Source organism: Arvicanthis niloticus, chromosome 12, assembly GCF_011762505.2.
Source record: "Arvicanthis niloticus isolate mArvNil1 chromosome 12, mArvNil1.pat.X, whole genome shotgun sequence".
NCBI lineage: Eukaryota > Metazoa > Chordata > Mammalia > Rodentia > Muridae > Arvicanthis > Arvicanthis niloticus.
In genome coordinates, this window is record NC_047669.1 from 43,361,169 (window position 1) to 43,380,809 (window position 19,641).

General features: G+C 37.4%; 1 protein-coding gene and 1 pseudogene across 1 annotated transcript; both read left to right on the forward strand.

Annotated features, from left to right (window-relative positions):
• Window positions 1-609: 609 nt before the first annotated feature.
• LOC117717930 (serine/threonine-protein phosphatase 2A 56 kDa regulatory subunit gamma isoform pseudogene) lies at window positions 610-2,270 on the forward strand (annotated as a pseudogene).
• A 9,201-nt stretch (window positions 2,271-11,471) lies between these two features.
• LOC117718028 (olfactory receptor 5H17) lies at window positions 11,472-18,993 on the forward strand. The gene is made up of 3 exons (XM_076943049.1): window positions 11,472-11,595; window positions 11,770-11,813; window positions 15,710-18,993. The coding sequence occupies exon 3, from the start codon at window positions 15,728-15,730 to the stop codon at window positions 16,655-16,657; it is 930 nt and encodes a 309-aa protein (XP_076799164.1). The 5' UTR covers window positions 11,472-11,595; window positions 11,770-11,813; window positions 15,710-15,727; the 3' UTR covers window positions 16,658-18,993.
• The last annotated feature ends 648 nt before the right edge of the window (window positions 18,994-19,641 follow it).

The window sequence follows — 19,641 nt, forward strand, 5'->3', positions numbered from 1 at the left end:
TTTGTGCTTTTCCCTCCCCAGTTTGGTGTATATATTGAACTTGCTCAGTAAAAGATTTGGCATACTCTCATAATGAATGACCTGAGTCTGTGTCTTCCTTTAATCCCCCAGGCTTATGCCCAAGCTCGGTACTTTGGTGGTGCTGGCGCTGTCAAGTGGAGGTCCCACCGAGATCAGGAAAGCAAGGAGAACCTGAGGGGATCTTTACTGAAAGAAGCCAAGTGAGTGGAACATATTATAGAAGCAGGCATGGGACCAAACTGAAAGTAAGTAGTGCTATGTGAGTTTTGATTATTTTGATGGTGCTATGGAGACTAGGAGTTCCTCCCTACAAGTAGTGGCACAGGATGATGCAGCTAAGAAATCCTTGCATGAGGTAGAGAATAGCTCTAGTTCTGAGGAGAGAAAGAAACTTTAGAAAAGGAAATAGCTGTTTTAAAGGGAAAAAATGAAATGCAAGGTGAAAAAATTGGAAGGGGAGATTGGAAAAGGGGCAGCAAAAGCAGATGAACAACTCAGTCCCTGGGTTGCTGAGCCTGGGGGACTTCTGCTGCTGCAGTGGCAGTGGTAAAGGGCAGCAGCAGTGGCTGCAGTGGTGGCCCACACCAGCCATGCCAAATAAAAACAAGAAGGAGAAAGAACCACCAAAACTGGTGAAAAGTGGAAAATGTTCAAAAGAAGGATAGGATACAGCAGAAGCAGAGATAGCCAGCAGGAAAAACAGCCTTGCAGATGTCCAGTCTTTGACATGTACTAAAATAAAAGTACCGGTCCCTCAGCCCATCATCATCCCTGTGAAGAAACACAAATGGCAGAAGTCTTCATGGTTCAATGCCAGCAATACTAGAGAACTGCAAAACACCTATCTTTAAAAGATGTTCCTCCTGCAGGTCAAGAGAAGCTTTTTATCCAGAAGCTACTTCAGTGTTGCATCCTCATTGACATTGTTTCTGACCCCCTGAGTGACCTGAAGTAGAAGGAAGTAAAGCGAGCTGTGCTAAATGAGATGGTGGAGTATATCACCTACAACTGGAATGTGATCACAGAGCCTATTTACCCCATGTCCACATGTTTGCAGTTAACATGTTTCGAACCTTGCCACCATTTTCCAATCCCACAGGAGTAGAATTAGACCCAGAAGAAGATGAACCAACGTTAGAAGTAGCCTGGCCTCATCCACAGCTTGTTTATGGACTTTTCTTAAGATTTTTAGAGTCTCCAGATTTCCAGCCCAATATAGCAAAGGAATATATTGATCAGAAGTTTCTATTGCAGCTTCTAGAACTCTTTGACAGTGAGGATCCTCAGGAGTGAGATTTTCTAAAAATGACTCTGCACACAATCTATGGAAAGTTCTTAGGCCTCTGTGCTTACGTCAGGAAACAGATACATAATATATTTTATAGGTTTATGAGACAGAGCACCACAATGAAATAGCAGAGTTACTGGAGATCCTGGGAAGTATATGTATTTGCCTTACCACTAAAGGAAGAGCACAAGATTTTCCTGTTGAAGGTATTGTTGCCCTTGCACAAAGTGAGGTCTCTGAGTGTCTACCATGCCAAGCTGGCATACTGTGTCATGAAGTTTTCAGAGAAGGGCAGCACCCTCACTGAAGCAGTGGTAATAGCACTACTCAAATACTGGTGAAAAACTCACAGTCCAAAAGAAGTAATGTTCTTAAATGAATTAGAAGAAATTTTAGATGTAATTGAACAAACAGAATTTGTGAAGATCATGGAGCCTCTTTTCCAACAGTTAGCCAAATGTGTTTCTAGCCCTCACTTCCAGGTGGCAGAGCAGGCACTCTATTACTGGAACAATGAGTACATCATGAGTTTAATCAGTGACAATGCAGTGAAGATTCTGCCCATCATGTTTTCATCCTTATACTGTAACTCAAAGATCCACTGGAACAAGACAATACACAGCTTGATATACGATGCTCTGAAGCTCTTCATGGAGATGAACCAGAAACTCTTTGATGGCTGTACCCAGAATTTCCAAGCAGAGAAACTTCAAAAGAAGCTAAAAATGAAAGAGCAAGAAGAAGCATGGGTTAAAATAGGAAATCTAGCTAAAGAAAATTCCCAGGTACTAAAAAAGAGATGAATTCCGGAGTGTTGAGCTTTGTGTGACACCTCCAAGGAAAGAGATGAAAATTTAGACCTTGAAAATGTGAAAAGAGTTTCAGAAAAGCAATTGTCCTCTTTCCAGCCATGTTAGCAAAAGAGAAAGAAAGGGCTGTTTCAGAGCCCTCCTAGGAGCAGGGGAGAATCAGAAGATGTGCTGCTTTCTTTCTGGCTCCTACTGGAGAAATCCTTAGTTCTGCTTTCCCTGTCTACTGTCAATTCTTGACGCACCAATCTGTCTATGTGTGTTAATTTTCTGTTTTTGTTACGTTGTTTGAATAATTGTTGTTCTATGTTTTATATTCAAAAAAGCGTTTATTGGGTTCAACAAGTGACAAGGTGCTTTTCTTTCAAACTTACAGTGAGAAAAAGTAAGAAAATTCTGTTTTGTCTAAATATATAAAATGTACATCTACTTCATTTTTATTTCTGTCTGGTTTTAAAAGTATAAATATGCTCTGCTTGTTTTGGCTATAGATTATTGGCCTATAAGTTATTAGGTGTGATTAAAAATTTGCAACTTTGGTAATAGAAAGTTGGTTTAACTAGTAACTCAGGGTTGAGGAGATAGCTCAGCCATTAAAGGCCAGGCTATAGTGGAACAAGCATGTTTAACTTTAAAATATTATCTTGAAAAAACAAAAAGGAGGACTTTACCTCACACCTCATGTAAGATTATCCTTTATTTTATATATTTTAAAATTTTTATTAGTAGATAAGTATGTATTGTCTGCTGCAGACAGACATTGGAAATGAACCCAGAAGGCACTGGGCTTAGTGAAATGGAAAGAATTGTCATCAGGTGTATGGAAAGGCCCTGACCCTGTGTTAATCAGGATGAGAGGTTCTCTTTGTGCTTTTCCTAAAGATGGTGAAAGTCCTGTTTGGATTTCTGAACGTTGTATGCACCCTGTCACTATGGAACCTTACCCAGGCAGAGATCTACTGGAGCTTTGTGAAGAGTCCCCCAGTTCTGATGTCAGTGGGGATAAGTAGTTCAGTCTGGCCAGTCATAGTTTCCATCAACAGGACTACTGGAAAAGCTGCAGCTAACTTTGAGATTGAAAAACCCAATGTTTCCTTGAATTTTAATTTAAGTGATTCTTTATATTATTAAGAATAGCAATAGAAGTTTGTTGAATTTTATTTCCTCCTTTAGGGAATCAACAATTTCTTAATTTTACTCAACAGTTATTTATTTCCATTCAGATGATTAGTGATACTTGTATGCAGCCCCTCTCTGTGGAGAAGTTTTTAGCAGGACTCAAGCTGGCCAGAAGGCTCCTTAAAGGGTGGGCTGGGTCCTTGTCTTTGTGAGTCCTGGCCTTCAGGGCAGCTGCAGTGAAATTTATATTTCTTTGCCATTTTCACAGACAGCAGATCCAGTCCCATGCAATTACTAAGCGGTTGCTCATGTCAGGTTTGTCTCAGCCTTTACCTAGACTAGTTAGTCAATGACAGACAACTCCTTTAGAGTCCTTACCTACCTAGGACAGCGACCCTGAGGCTAGCAGGGATTCCTAGTGTCAGGTAATTGGTACTGATGGAAGGTGACCTAAAATAGATGCTATTCACCTATAAAATAAAAATGGGGGACCTGTAGAACCCCAAAGGCCTGCCATGCCCTAACTGAGACTTTCCGTGTGCTGCTGTCAAGTAACATTCTGCAGTTTTTCTAAGAACAAAACATCCTGTTATAGGTGTGATGCCCTGGGCAAGGACTTTCTACTTGACAAACCATTGTCCCCAAGTTGAGTTCCTGTTTGTGTTTTTCCATCCCCAGTTTGGTTTATATATTGAACTTGCTCAGTAAAAGCTTCGGCATTCTCTCATAATGAATGACCTGAGAGAGAGTCTGTGTCTTCTTTTAATCCCCCAGGCCTATGCTTGAGCTCAGTACTATGGTGGCGCTGGCATGGTGAATATTGTATAAAAATCTATCTTCAATAAAAGGAAAAAAGACATAGGGGAACATATTCTTTAATAAGCTTATTTAAAATATGTATATTAGTGTGTATGTGTGTGTGCACACGTGTGAATATATCAGGAATTTGTGTGTGTGTGTGTGTGTGTGTGTGTGTGTGTGTGAGAGAGAGAGAGAGAGAGAGAGAGAGAGAGAGAGAGAGAGAGAGAGGATACAGAAGGAGTTGGGGAGAGAAGGGAGTGTCAGGAGTCACATAGGTGCAGTGTTCATGTCTGAAATACCCAAAACAAATGAAATTATAATAAAACCATTTAAAGTAAAAATGTTGGGGGTTGGTGAGAGAGTTTAGTAGATTAAAGTGCTTGCCATTTAAGTGTGATGACCTGAATTTAGATTCTCAGCACCCACATAAAAGCAAGGCATAGTGGAACATACCTATGATCATTGTATTGAGAGTAGTGTATGCTCACAGGCAGATCCCTGGAACTTGCTGGCCAGCCAGTGGAGGGCTCAATTTCAGTGAGATATCAAGCTTTAATAAATAAGGCTTGAAAGGGATTGAGAAAGACATCTTGACATCAAGTTTTGGCATCTACATGCACACATGCCCCCTCCCCACCCTGCTCTTTTTCTCCACACACATACACAAGACACATTGTACACAAGTCAGAAGAGAATCTTCAATGCTGATTAGAGTATGTCTGTGTGTACATATGTGGTAGTGGTAGTGTATGTGTGTACTCTAGGGCACTGTTCAATGCAGAGAGCTATAAATGAGCAGCAATAAATGAGCATCATCTCTGTTTGGGGACAGATTATTATCTTGTTTAGTTTACATTGATTTCAGTGTAACTCGATTAAGTTTGTGTTTCTTTGATGATGATGATGATGATGCTTGCCCTAGAGTTGTGTTCATATAAAATGTCTTTAGAATAAGAATGAGCAATTTATACAACTGTAAAACCATTTTCCTTTAAAAATTCAAAATTCCTGTATGGGTATACATGTGTTTGGGTACACCTGCATAGACCAGAGGAGGGAACAGGATTTCATGAAGCTGGAGTTAAAGATGGTTGTGAGTCACCTGCTGTGAGTGCTGTGAGTTCCAGCTCCTCTGGGAAAGCACTAATTACTCTTAACTGCAGAACCATCTCTCCACATCTAGGTCACTGTTTCTTCATAGCTCTCCTTCAATTCCTACCTCAAGGTTCTTGCTATGCCTGACTTTCTGCTTTAATTTTCCTCAGTGATGTGAAATTGTAAGCTGAAATATCATGATCCTCTCAAAAAAAAAGGATAAGGAAAAAAAAGAAAAGAAAATGTGTTACATATATACAATAGAATTGTATTCAGTTGTAAAGAAGCATTAAATTATGAACTATTCAGTTAAATGCACGGAAATGGAACATACTATACTTAATGAGGTAATCCAATTGCAAAAAGACAAATGCCACATGATGTGTTAATTGTTGATCCATGCTCTGAATTTTAGATTTTAGCATATAACATAAAGTAATCACAGAAGCCAGAAACAGAGAAAGGGATCATTTAGGAAGGGTGGAACAGGCACCCTAGAGAAGAAGTTATACGATATAAGTCCTGTGAAGGAGGAAATGGGAAAATAGTGTAGGAAACTTTTAACTGGAGAGGGAGAAAGGATGGTGATAGAGAGGGAGAGGGAGGAAAAGAGATAATACTAAGAATATTTTAAAATATCACAGGGAAGCATTTTACATAGTTTACTTTAACATACAGATATACAATATTCATGTGTATAAAGGATACTTTAACATACATATATACAATATACATGTGTATGAAGAAAAGGACACACTTCGACACACAGTGTTTCCATGGTTTTATAAAGTGGTGATATGGAGTGATAATGTTCCCCAACAGACTCATAAAATATGTAACAATAATCACAATGTCAGGCATGGAAAACTCCTTTAGAGCTCTTTGTTAGAGGACTTAAAAAAGTCTGCCTTAATGATTGCCACTGTTCTCTTTTTCTTTCTGTCCTTGAAGGTATGACACAGTTTTGACAGACACCACATGGTTTGAACAAAACTTGAAATAACTGAGCTGTAACTAACCTGTAATCCTTTTCCCAGAGTTTTGACTAGTTTTAAATCTTTCATCACCTACTACCCACTGTATGAAGGTTTTCTGACCAATGTTGAGACCAGCACAAATCCATATGTATAAGCATAAATGTTTATAAGGCCGTCTAACAACATGACCATTTAGGGGGAACAACAGTTTCTTGGACCCTATTATCTTCACAGACATGAACTTTTGTACAGTTGTAAAATTATAGTACCAGGCATAAAATTCCTTTTGATGCAAGTGTCAAATCCAATCAAAAGTGGTTGGTTATCTTACAGTCATAGCATCGTTGCTTCAGTGTACACATCGTTGTTCAGTGTACACTGTACCACACAGGTTTCAATATTGTTAAGTATATAGATGGTTTTCCTTCCTCGGTAGCCTATATAGTACTATATGATACTATGGAAGTAAGTCAGAACATAGAAGGTATCCTGTTTATCTTAAGACTGATTTTTAAATGTTCTACAATCAAAATGTGTGGTGTCTTCAGCAAAAGGTTCTTACCATCTAGCTATGGTTGGCTACTAAAAATTATGGAAATATCCTGTGTTGTTAGGTTCCCTGGCCAATAACTCATACACAATACCATGTCTGGCACTGAGATTTTCATGTAATTAACCAACATTTTCTACAAGCAAGATTATGTAGGATTTCTTTGTCCAAATTTATTCTAAAAATACATTTTATAATTAACTTATGAGGGATGAAGAGATGGCTCCGTGGTTAAGAGCACTAACTTCTCTTCTAGAGGCCCTGAGTTCAATTCCCAGAAACAACATGATGGCTTACAACATCTGTAATGGGATCTGATGCCCTCTTCTGAAGTGTCTGAAGTATATCAATATAAATAAAATAATACTAAAATAAATAAATGCATATATATATATATATATATATATATATATATTTAACTTACAAACCCACTGGTGTTTCAAAAGTTTTACCCATATAGCATTAATTTGGACACAACAGGGTGGATAAAATATGAACAGACAGAAGCTGAGACTACATGCATAACTACTGCAGAAGCTCAAGCCAGACAGAGTCTCACCATGCAAAGGGCAGATGGACAAGGTCCTGAAGAAGTGGGAACACTCAACAAACGTCTGGTGAACAAAGAAGCCATGGAGATGGACCTGGAGCTGGATGACAAAGCCAACATTGGCATTCTAGAGCAGTTGGTAGTCATGGGCAACAATGAACTTGGTGATGACTAACTGTGGAGATAGCAGTCCTTTGGTGGATAGGAACCTCTTCCCATGTATAATCCTGGCAGGAACTAGCTGAGAAGCTATTTTGAATTGATGGCTGCTAGGTGTGCCCCCTTGGTATATTGATCATACATTGGAGCAGCACAAATTGGACTTGAGTGGTGTGTGTGTGTGTGTGTGTGAGAGCATGTGTATCTGTGTGAGTGTGTGTGTGTATGTGTGTGTATGTGTGTGTGTGTTTGAGAGAGAGAGAGAGAACAGAGTTGGTGAATACAAATGAGAAGGGGGGCTGATCTGGTAAAATTTGGGGAGGGAATTCCAGAAGATAAGGAGATATTCATCTTTATTATTTCAGGCAATATTTCAAGCATGAAATCTAGACAAACCATTTCTGTATGGACAAATAAATTACTTTGCCTTCCATGATGGAAATTGACCAATTCAATCAGCGTAACTCACATTTACCTTGGGAAAGGTAACAGATAGATGATTCAATGTTCTTTGATGCTGAAGTACTTGATAGTGATCAAAAGCAATATTGTCTTCTGTGTTAAACTTCAGGCTACTGAGAGAATGAGTAACTCTCATCACTATGAAGGCCACGTTTTTTTCATGCATGTTGAGTGATGACTAGATGCTGAAGAAAGAGACTGACTAAAGAATGAGTTATTCCATCTTCAAGGTACTAATTTTCTCTTTTGTTGTAGACACCGTTCATGAGCATTTACATAGAACACAAAATATTTAGCATTAGTTGTCAGTAAGTGATGTAATTTTATTTGAGTTTTTATAAAATGTTCCTTTTTGTATGTAGTACTGCCCTTTAATATTCTATCAATGAATTCTTTAGGTTTTAAAAGTTTTAATTATGTATTTCTTTTATTTTATATACATTGGAGTTATTGTATTTCTGTGTGAGGGTGTCAGATCCCCATGAATCATACAAACAGTTGTGAGCTGCCATAGGGGTGCTGAGAATTGAACCTGGGTCCTTTGGAAGAACAACAAGTGTTCTTAACCACTGAGTCACCTCTCAAGTCCCATGTATTTTATTTTTTACTGAATTCAAGGTCTTATGAATGCTAGGCAAATACTCTACCACTGAACTACATTCCCAGGCCTTTGTCATATATATTTTTTGAATCTTATTCTTTCCAAGTTCTTTAATCTTCAACCAAACTGTTAACTCTAGTCCATAAAACTGATATATCTGAACATCTGATCAAATATCTTTCCTAAAAAATTAAACAACTAATATTAGTGCTGATAATTCTGCTGCATAGAAGAATTTCCCTTAAAAGGGTTGTAATGATATAGTCACCTACCACTACAAACTTGAATAAAACACAGAATCATTTGTGTTCAGATTGATTCCTCATGGTCATAGCTAGTTTCTTAGAACAAACTGCACTTGAGATTGTACATGTAAGACAAGAAAGAGGATGTAATGTAACAGAAGAGGGAATGGTATATAGTTGAATCAACACTTCATGTACCTTCCTCCTGTCTACGTGGTTCACTTCAGCCAGGCTTGGTACATTTAATTTGATGGGGCACTAATCTCCATGTCCAATTTATAACAGTCTGTAAGAAGAATACCCACTTACTGATGAGCATTTCCACTAGCAAACTAACTTAATGGACCATGAAAAGTGTCTATAAGCCATTCAGACTCAAGCATTATCTAGCTGCTAGTGTGCCCATGTAAAGCATTTGCCTGCAGAGGATAGCAGGGACTGTATTAAGGGTGGACAACAATCTATGTACAGATACAAAAAATAATTTTTTCTTTTAAAGGTATTTCTCTAAAGTATTTGTTGTGTTAATAGAAAGCTGACTAAAATTAAAAATTGTTACAAAGTTGTTTATGTATTTTCATATATATATATATATATATATATATATATATATATATATATATATGCGTGTGTGTGTGTGTGTGTGTGTGTGTGTGTGTGTGTGTGTATAATGTGATGTGATGCTGGTTTTGTTGGCATAGAGAATATAAGATCAATCCTATCATAAGACTTTCAACAAGGAAAGCCAGGGAGACAATATAATTTTTAAGAAAGTTGAATTCTCAGCAAATGACAGTGTGATTCATTAAGTTTTTGGTTAAAGCCACAGCTTCAAATGGAGTTCCCACCATGTTAAAGATGCAAAACCCATGAAACATCTCTGGAGTCATGGTGAAAGCAACATATAAAACCTTCTCAAGAAGGAAATGTGTCCACTCCAGCTATCAAATTTACAAAGGAAGCCTTCCTAACAGCCTGAAAGTGCACTTCTCACCACAGTATGGCCTGCCTCCTTGACATGGAGACCCTAGATTCAAGTTTTACCCTGGCAGGCTTAAGTATTGTTTTGTTCTGATGTCTAGCTATTATCTACTTCTGTGATGTTTATCCTTTGACACTGTGTTCTTCCTTTGGTAAGGTTTACTTGTTGGGGTAATTTGAATGAGAATGGCACTATAGGTTTGTATATTTGAATGCTTTCTAGTTGGAAGGTTCCTAGTTGGTGGAACTGTTTGGGAAGGGTTGGGCAATGTGACCTTATTGAGATATGTGTCAGTAAAAGTGGGCTTTGAGGTTTCCAAAGTCCACTTCCAGTTGCCTCCCTATGTTTTTTCTGCCTTATGGCCGTTGCATCTATGTGTAAGTTTTCATGTACTGCTGAATAGCCATGCCTTTTTGCCTGCTGCCATGCTCCCCATCATGACGACCATGAACTACCTCTCTGAAACTCTAAGTAACACCCCAGTAAACTTTTTGCTGCAAGTTGACTTGGTCATTCATAGTTTCTTTTCATAGCAACAGAAAAATCTAAGACACCTGTGATAATATATCTTGGAGACATATAACTTGGTAAATTTTTTTGTCTTTTGTTTTTACTGAATTCGTACTCAGAACAGTAGAGACATTGGGAAATCTTGTAAGCAGACTAAAAGTGTTTGGATTCTGAATGTGGCCCTATATCCTATGTTTTAAAGGCCAAATTTGTAGCCCATCATGCTACTGAAGGGCAAAGAAAACTATTGCAGAGTTGGGTCCTAGTGAGAGAGACACTATGCTACTTATGACATATCCTTAAAGGGGATCATGAGGCTACTGCATTTTCTTTCTCTGTCTTATACCTGAGCATTACAAAAAAAAAAAAAAAAAAAAAAGGTTTTCTAGGTGTTATAGTTTGAATGAAAGTTTGTCCCACAGGGTCATGTGTTTGATTACTTGGTTCCCAGCTGGTGGCACTGTTGTTTAGGTTGTAGAAACTTTTGGACATGAGCCCTGTTTGGAAGGTATAGGGACATTGGGGCACGGCTAAAGAGTGAAAGACAGTTCTGGTCTGAGCTCGCTATTTCCTAGTCAGTGCCATTAGACAAATTGCAGTATTATGTTTTGTCTACCTACCATGAGCCAGTTTCTCACTATCCCCTTTCATAACAGTCTAGGTCTTCTAAACTATAAGCTGAAACTAACCTCTATTCCCATATGCAGTATTTTTTAGGTAAGTAATTAATATATTCCTGCTTCCACAATGCTCAGTGCCACCACTGACCAAAACAAGGGCTAATAATTTACCATGTTGTGACAGTTCCAATTCACTACGTATTTGTATGAATATATGATGTGTACATGTGCATGTGACTGTGTGTGAGAAAAGGCACGTGTGTGCAATAATGAAAGTGTCAGGGACAACCTCATGTGCTGCTCCTCACTTCCCACAAGGTTTGAGATAGAGTCTCTTTGTCCGATGCTGTGCATACACTAAGCTAGGAGACCTGTGGAATTCTGGGGACTCTCTTCTTTCTGCTTCTAGCATACTGTAAAAACACAGAGATTATGGGCATGTCTTACCATGCTTGGCTCCTCTGGGTCCTAAGGAACTCACATGAAAATCTTCACACTTTACCAGCAGATCTGCTCCACCCTAGTACATGAAACACTGCTAGACGAAACAGCCTATTCTCTTATACTCTCAAAGTCTAGTGGAACAGTTTCACTTTGCCCTGCAGGGAGCCCTTGTGTCCTTAAGGGAATTTCACATTTCCACTCCCTCAGTCTTTGGAATAAGAAGAGAGTGACACAGCTGTTGGTTCTTGTACTTCTAGTGTATATAAGCCACATTTACTGAGACTTGGAAATGGAGCCTCTGAAATGAAAGTGTGTAGAAAAAGATTGCTGCCTTTGTTGCTGTCAGTCCTCCGAATTTACAGGTGCTTTTCTCTGTTTTATAATATTTACAAAAATTTTATTATTATTATTATTATTATTATTGAAAACATTTTTTATTTTTGAAATCAAAATATAGTTACCTTGCTTTATTCTTTCCCTTTCCTTCCTCCAACCCTTCCCTTGCATCCCATTTGCTCTCTTTCAAATTCCTGAAGGCCTGATACCTTAAATGGTCACCACCATCTCTCTCAATATATAGGTAAGGTAGAAATAATTCCTGTGTTTTAAATTTTTGCATGAAAGTAAACTATGCTATATATGTTGAAATTAAAGTAAATTAATACAAAAAGTTAATAGCCAATAGTGACAAGATCCTATTAACATGTTTTCTTAAAATCTGAATAAACATCAATGCTGTAAAAGTCTAATGGTTGATGAACTGACTTGTCTATTATCTTATTGAGTGAATCATAATGACTTTATCTTATGAGGTAGAATTTATAAAAGAAAACCTTTACAAACAGGTTTAAATAACCAAGCCGTGACTCTTACATGAGACATAGTCTTCATTCTCTTGATAAATGAACCATTAGTTAATAATACATTCTGATTAAATTTTTTGGTCTGGATTAAAGATTAGCTTTATATGTTTACTGTACCTGACAATACTTTTGATATATGTTTATAAGCAAGATACATGCACACATATACGTATGTGTTCCAAGAAATGTTTGACTGTTCTTTTCGGAATGTATGGCTTAACAAGAATGCACCCATGAAATAAGCTAATCAGTGTCACATGTTCAGTGCTTGAAATTGTGTGGGGGACACCACTCCAAGTGAAACATTCTAGCACTGGAATTACTAGTGATGGTCATTTATATTACCTTCATCAGGTTTCTGTGGCGGAAAGCACTTTCAATGTAAGCACAATTTAAGATTAAATCTTCATTTAATCATTGTCACAGGACTATGGTAAAATTTAAATTTCTTGTATGAATATGAAATTTACCTTGTGACCTTTCATGTATATGTGTGAACAATGACATATGACCAAAGTTAACGAACTTCACATCCCAACATCTGTTCTTCGGTTTTTATTAGTGGTGACAGAGTATATGAGATATATGCTTTTTAAAGTTCAATAATATATATTATCAAAATTAGTATTTATGCTGCCCTGATAACTAACGATAAACAACACTATGCATGGAAAAGACAGTCAGCCTATGCCATATATCTGAGAACAGCATAACTTGCTTTAAATTAGGGCTTTTTCTTGTACTCAGAATTCATGGCTAAAACCATAGCTAATAAAGATTAACTCATCAGATGTTTCCCTCATCTCCTCTCTGTAACTTTTCTTCAAATGATCTGCAGTAAAATAAGTTATAGCACCTTCAGGAAGGATACAGATTCTTACTGCTCCCAACATTAGAGCACGTTCTTCCACTCCTGGTGCTCTCAGGGCATCTGTTCTCTGATGTGCTTTGGATTCTATCACACCAGAGAGTTGTTCCCATGAAAGTCACTAAAATCTTCATGTTCTCTGCACTCAAATAGCTCCATTAATTTCTTGCCCTACTGGAGCCTTTATTTTGGTGTTTGCACCAATCTTGGAGGGCTTTTTGTTTGCTTGCTTGCTTATTTTGCTTTGTTAGAGCTTGTCTTTTCTTTATAACCACAAATTCCGATTTTTGAGCCCCGAGTGTGTTCACAGAATTTTTTTTTAGATTGAATTTGACTTTGTTTACATATTCACTTTACATTCAGCTCATTGCCCCCCATCCAGTCAGTCTCTCCCACAATTCTTCTCCCCTTCTCCCCTTCTCCCCTTCTCCCCTCCCCTTTTCCTCTGAGCAGATGGATCCCTCTGGGTATTTCTCCCACCCTGGAACTCAAATCTGCAAAGTTAGGCACTTCTTCTCCCATTGAGGACAGACAAGGCCACCCAGCTAGTAGTACGTATCCCAAGTACAGGCAACAGCTTTTGGGATAGTCCTGTTCTAGAATTTTTGCTCAATATTTTTTCTAGTATCTCTTGTTTCTTTTGCTTAACTCAGGGCCCAAGCTTAGAATACTGAACAATTTATATAGAACAATATTGAGGAATGAGATTGAAAAATAGATACAGAGAGAAGAAAGCAAGGCAGCCAAAGTGCCTGCTCCAACCTTGTCCCAAAGCTATCTAAATAAGAGCTGTTAGCACTAGCACTGCTGCTAGCTTGCGATGCCCCCATCAGTCAGACAATGCCATTGGTGTGGTGCCACATGCATTTGATGGATTCTTATTATTATTCTTTGTTTGTCTTAGAGATTTAGGGGGTTTTTTTGTCTTTTTCTCTCTCCTTTCTCTTACTAAGTATTCCAAAGCATGCATATATATGTGGTTTGACTTGGAAAGCATTGATTAAATCCTTTGATTCTCCTTCTAGGTAGGGGAGGTGTGAGAAAGTGAGTTTGTAGCATTTTGGGCTTCTTGAGTGGATAACAGTCCCTGATTAGCAAATGCTCATGCATTAGAGACGGATTTATGTGTCTATCGAATAAGGGAAATCTACCCACAATACAGGTTCTTTAATATAACATTTTCAGTATTCTCTCTCTTCCTCCACATTTTTCTTATATTCTTTGCAGAGTAGGTTACCTATAATTCTGCTTCTAACTGCTCTATTTGCACCAAGTTGTTGCTTACTTAAATACTTACGTAATTGTTTGATAAAGACATAGAAATTAACTATATTCCACTTGGATGTTGAGAAAATGTTCTTTCTTGGAACTTTTTCACTACTATTTTTCCTTTTATCAAAAATATATTCTTTTTTCATACAATATATTCCAGTTACAATTTTCCATCCCTTTATACCTCCTAATCCTCCCTTCTTTTCCTCCCATTTGGATCCATTCCTTTTCTGTATCTCATAGAAAAGAACAGGCTTCTAAGAGATAACAACAAAACACCAGAAAATAAAGTATGATAAAACAAAAACTATTGAACTTGGACTGGACAAACTAACAGAAGGAAAAAGGCCAAGAGAAGGCATCAAAAGCAGAGACCCACTAATCGTACACTCAGGAATCCGATAAACTGGAAGTCATAATCTTGATGCAAAACAGTGCAGGCCTATGCAGGCCTTGTGCATGTTGCATCAGTCTCTGTGTGTTCATATGACCTTTGTTCTTGCTGAATTAGAGGACACTGTTTCTTGAATGTTAAGGTGAGGAATTTGATAGAGGAATCCCATTTAGTGCTGGGTGTTCCAGGAAACTCTCATTTTCTTTTGATGGCCACTGATTTGACCAGATCAGTGATTTATGATCACTGTGATTTATCTCTTCTACTCTTTGATTCCTATTATATAACCGAATCTTAGTTACCATGTATACTGAATGCTTTTGTACTTGTGTAATTGTCACCCTATCAGGTTAATTGTCGTTTAATGTATCAACTAGGCAATATACTTATCCTGGCTTCAGCAAAGGAGCATTTTTAGAGCATATATTCCTAATGCATTCTTGTATATTGACTTTATTGTTACATTCATTCTTAATCATGTCTAGTTTATATAAAACATTCTTCTGAGCCACTGACATGGTCTAAATTTGTTTGGCAATCTTTCAACAGTAGCTATGTCTTGGTTAGGGTTCCTTACTCCAACATTTTTCTTGACAGCTTTGTTGTGCCATGCAAATATTTATTTAAAAGTGTATATGTAAAAAATCATTCTGCATCTTGTGAATCTCATTTGAAGCTGATTCCTAAGGGATGAAGTGCAAATTCCTTTACAAGGCATTTCATGTAGTTTATACTCCATAGCTTTTCTCCTGTCCATGTATCACATATAGTGCCATGTAGCTTTCCAATAGCTTTCCTCCTGTTCATGTATCACATATAGTGCCAGTGTGTTTCTCAATTAATCTATCACAAGCCTAGAAGGTCTCCCATTCACTTATAATGTTACTGCCTACTCATTACTGCATGGAATCAATTGAAAAATTTGTTATTCTTAATTTCTAGAGTAATTCATCTGTTATAGTATTATACAGGCTATAAGAAAAGTGTAATATATTGTTTCATCTCTAGAATCACCTTCAATATTCACATGAATTTTTCCCAGTGACTACTTATCTTACATTCGTTACATCTAATTTCAGGAGACATTCAATGACAACATGGAAAAGAAGAATGAAACCCTATGGGCAGATTTCATTCTTACAGGTCTCAGATGCCAACCGCAGTGGAAAACCCTCCTGTTCCTGGTGTTCTTGGTAGTATACCTCATGACCATTGTGGGGAACCTTGGTCTGATCACTCTCATCTGGAATGACTCTCGACTTCACATACCCATGTACTTATTCCTTAGTAACTTAGCCTTTGTGGATACTTGGTTATCATCCACAGTGACACCAAAGATGCTACTTAATCTTTTGGACAAGGGCAAGGTGATTTCTGTTGCTGAATGCATGACACAGTTTTTTTCCTTTGCAATCAGTGTGACCACAGAATGTTTTCTCTTGGCAGCAATGGCTTACGATCGCTATGCAGCTATATGCAATCCTTTGCTTTATCCAGTAATTATGACCAATAGATTATGCATTCACCTATTAGCCTTATCATTTGTAGGTGGCTTTCTCCATGCTGTGATTCATGAAAGCTTTTTATCCAGGTTAACCTTCTGTAATTCCAACATACTGTATCATTTTTACTGCGATGTTATACCACTGTTAAAAATTTCCTGTACTGATCCTTCTTTAAATTATCTGATCATTTTCATTTTCTCTGGTTCAATACAAGTGTTTACCATTATGACTGTTCTTATTTCTTACACATTTGTTCTCTTTACAATTTTAAAAAAGAAGTCTGACAAGGGCATAAGGAAAGCTTTCTCTACCTGTGGAGCCCACCTGTTGTCTGTATCTTTATACTATGGGCCTCTTCTCTTCATGTATGTGCACCCTGCGTCTTCAGAAGTAGATGATCAAGACATGATCCTCTCTCTGTTTTACACAGTTATAATCCCTGTATTAAATCCAATTATTTATAGCCTCAGAAATAAGCAAGTCATAGATTCTCTGAAAAAAATGTTGAAAATAACGGTTTAGATTGGATTAATATCTGTTAATTTTATTAAACTTTACAATATTGTAGAGGTAAATATAGATTTTCATTTAAATAACCTTGAAATTCTAAATATTGGACAAGATTATTGAATTTCATTTAAATATACAATTATCTCCTTAATATATTAGTAGATATCTGTAATCATTGTTCATATGCATACATGTAAGTTTTTAATAATGTGTTCTTATATCATGATTAAAGAAAAAGCAAGGAAACAATTTATACTTTCATGTTATGTTATGCATGTACCAAATATTATAATCATTTTATTTCTCTCAAAAACACTTGAGTGTGATACTTTAGAGATCAAATTATATTAGGCAGCCTGAAAGTCATGTCACATTTACTCTATGTTGTTGGCAGGTGTCAGGGTCCAGCCTTGACACAGAATCAGAGTTCTAAACTGGAAGCAGGGATATTTGGAAAGTGCATAGTAAATATGCACAGACTACTTTTTGGGTACAACCTGACAGGCAATTTTTCAAGACTTAAAGTTTCTCTCTCTTTTCTCTCACTCTCTGCTTTCTTTCTCCATCGCTTGTTCGCTCGCAGCTTGAGGCTGCACACACTCTGCATTCTGCTAAGCACCCTGCTTTTCTCCTGTGCACTTTTCTTTTCTTGAACTCCCACACTCCTACACACTTCTGTGTGTTCCTCTTTCACTCTCTCACACACTGTTCACATACATTTCACATACACCACACATATACCACATACACTCTCCTTTCACTCACACACACACACACACACTCCATACACACCTCACATTCTCTTCACTCACTCTTCACATATTTTTCTTTCTCTTCACTCACTCTTCATATGCTCTTCTCATGCTCACTCACTCACTCACTAGCCTTTCTCTTACCACAGTCTTTTACTGATACTCCAAAGACATTGTATAATCATTGCCAAATCAAATTCAAAAGAATAACCACATCCCACAAAGAATTAAGATTTACAATTGTTCCCCAAAGTTTCAAGCTTTCCCTATTCCCAATCCTGTAGTCAAAATAATAATAATTGCAAACATCATTATTTAAACTTTAACTTTTGACTTATTATACTTCAGAGCTCAGAGCTCCAAGGTCAGCTACTTGCATTTTCCTGTGAAGCACAATGATAAATAACATGGGCAAAGCTGCCAGGCAGTTGCCAGAAAGAATCAAGTTAACCCTTAACTTGGTAGTTCAGCTAGCTTTCTACTTCTGTACATTGCACACAAAGACTCTCCTATGAGCCCCAGTGTTTTGAGTTAGTTTTACTAATATATATAATTTTATGCATTCTATACTTGCTTATCCAGAAACTACTTGTAAATATTGCTCAAAACTTCTTTCATAACTTCAATAGTTTTTTTTTTCCTTTCTTGGTGTCCCAGTGTTGGCTCTATTTCACTTTTTAATAATTTCTTCAAACTTTCTTTGCAAATCAAGCATTATTCTGGAACTACCAGATTTACAGTTGTTCCCCAAAGTTCTCCATTGTGCAGTTATTTCAAGATGGGAACACACAGCATGCACCTGGGCCATTGGGACTGTGATGTGATGTGCCCTATGCCTCAGTTTTTAATGGTTTAAGACTCATTACATCAAGGAACATCTAGTTTCATAGAATTCACCTGAGCAGAAGGAGAAAGTAGTAGGAAAGTAGATATAATAGAATAATTATACACATCAAGGCCAACTGAAAAAAGTCTCACATAAATGAAATCTATATAGCCATTGTCCAGGGCTAAGGTTAGGAGAAATGGAAACAACTGGTTTTGTTTGTTTGTTTGTTTGTTTGTTTTTGTTTTTTTTTACAAAGAGCTGCCATGGGCTACTGAGATGTCTCCATCCTGGCCTACTGGAGGCAGTCCCTGTCATTGTATGCTTTCCTTGGCAGGCAAGTTTATGTGGAAGTGCATAGAAGAAAACCTCATGAAGCTTGAGAGCAATCAAATGTCTTTCATGACATATTTGGATGTGAAATGGTGAATATTATTGCTGAAGAAATTCAACTCATATATATTACAGATAAATAGACAAGTGTTTGAAAATAGTCAAAAGAATTAATGAAAGGATAGTCAAAGCCACGTGGAACCAACCAGTATGAAGATGGTCTTAGCTCATTGCATTCTTAGGTTAAGAGAAGGACTGATTTGTTTCTTTGACAGCAATCTGCAGGTTGACTCAAGTACATTAAAGAACTAAATAAGATACACTTAGAATAAAAGAAATAAAAGTGGCATAAGAAGGAAGTACTTTCATTCTTCCCTTAATAACTGAACAAAGCCAAACCCTGAGTTCACAAAGCACACACTTGTTGATATGCCTTGTGTAGACAGATAATTTTGAAGAAAAAGTACTTAAATTCAAATAGTACTAAGAGGATTTGATGCCATAGCACCTGTTGGGTGGCTGGGAATAAAAAGTCCTTGATATTAGGGTTACTGTATCCAGGTTTTTTATATATAAGAAATGTTCCATCTACAGATCTAAACTTACTACCCACCTCCCCAAAATGGCATTACACACATTTTCATACTGAAGCTGATATTTTCATCCTAAAGTCTACCTACTCATATGTAACATTTAGGAATAAAGAGAGGGTAAGCATGATGAAAGAAATGAGTGATTAAACTTTAACAGACCCACAGATAAGTGAGAGATGTCAGTAGATGGGAATTGACTGGATGTTGTGCAAAAAGCAAGAGGCTTTGGAGCATTCAGTTCAAGATGAAATGTTTTCCACAAACCTCTCCTTTTATAGTTCAGGAATCTATGCAGAAGGGGAGGCAGAAGTTTGTAAGAGCTAGAGGTGATGGGTGATTCCAGGAAGATCATGTCTTCAACACACAAAGCTGATTCACATATGAACTCACAGAGAATTTGGCAGTATGCACAAGACCTGCACAGGTTCAGGGCATATGGGTTCCCAGTACTAAGAGTGGGAAGCTGCCACTGGATCATACTCATAATCAAGA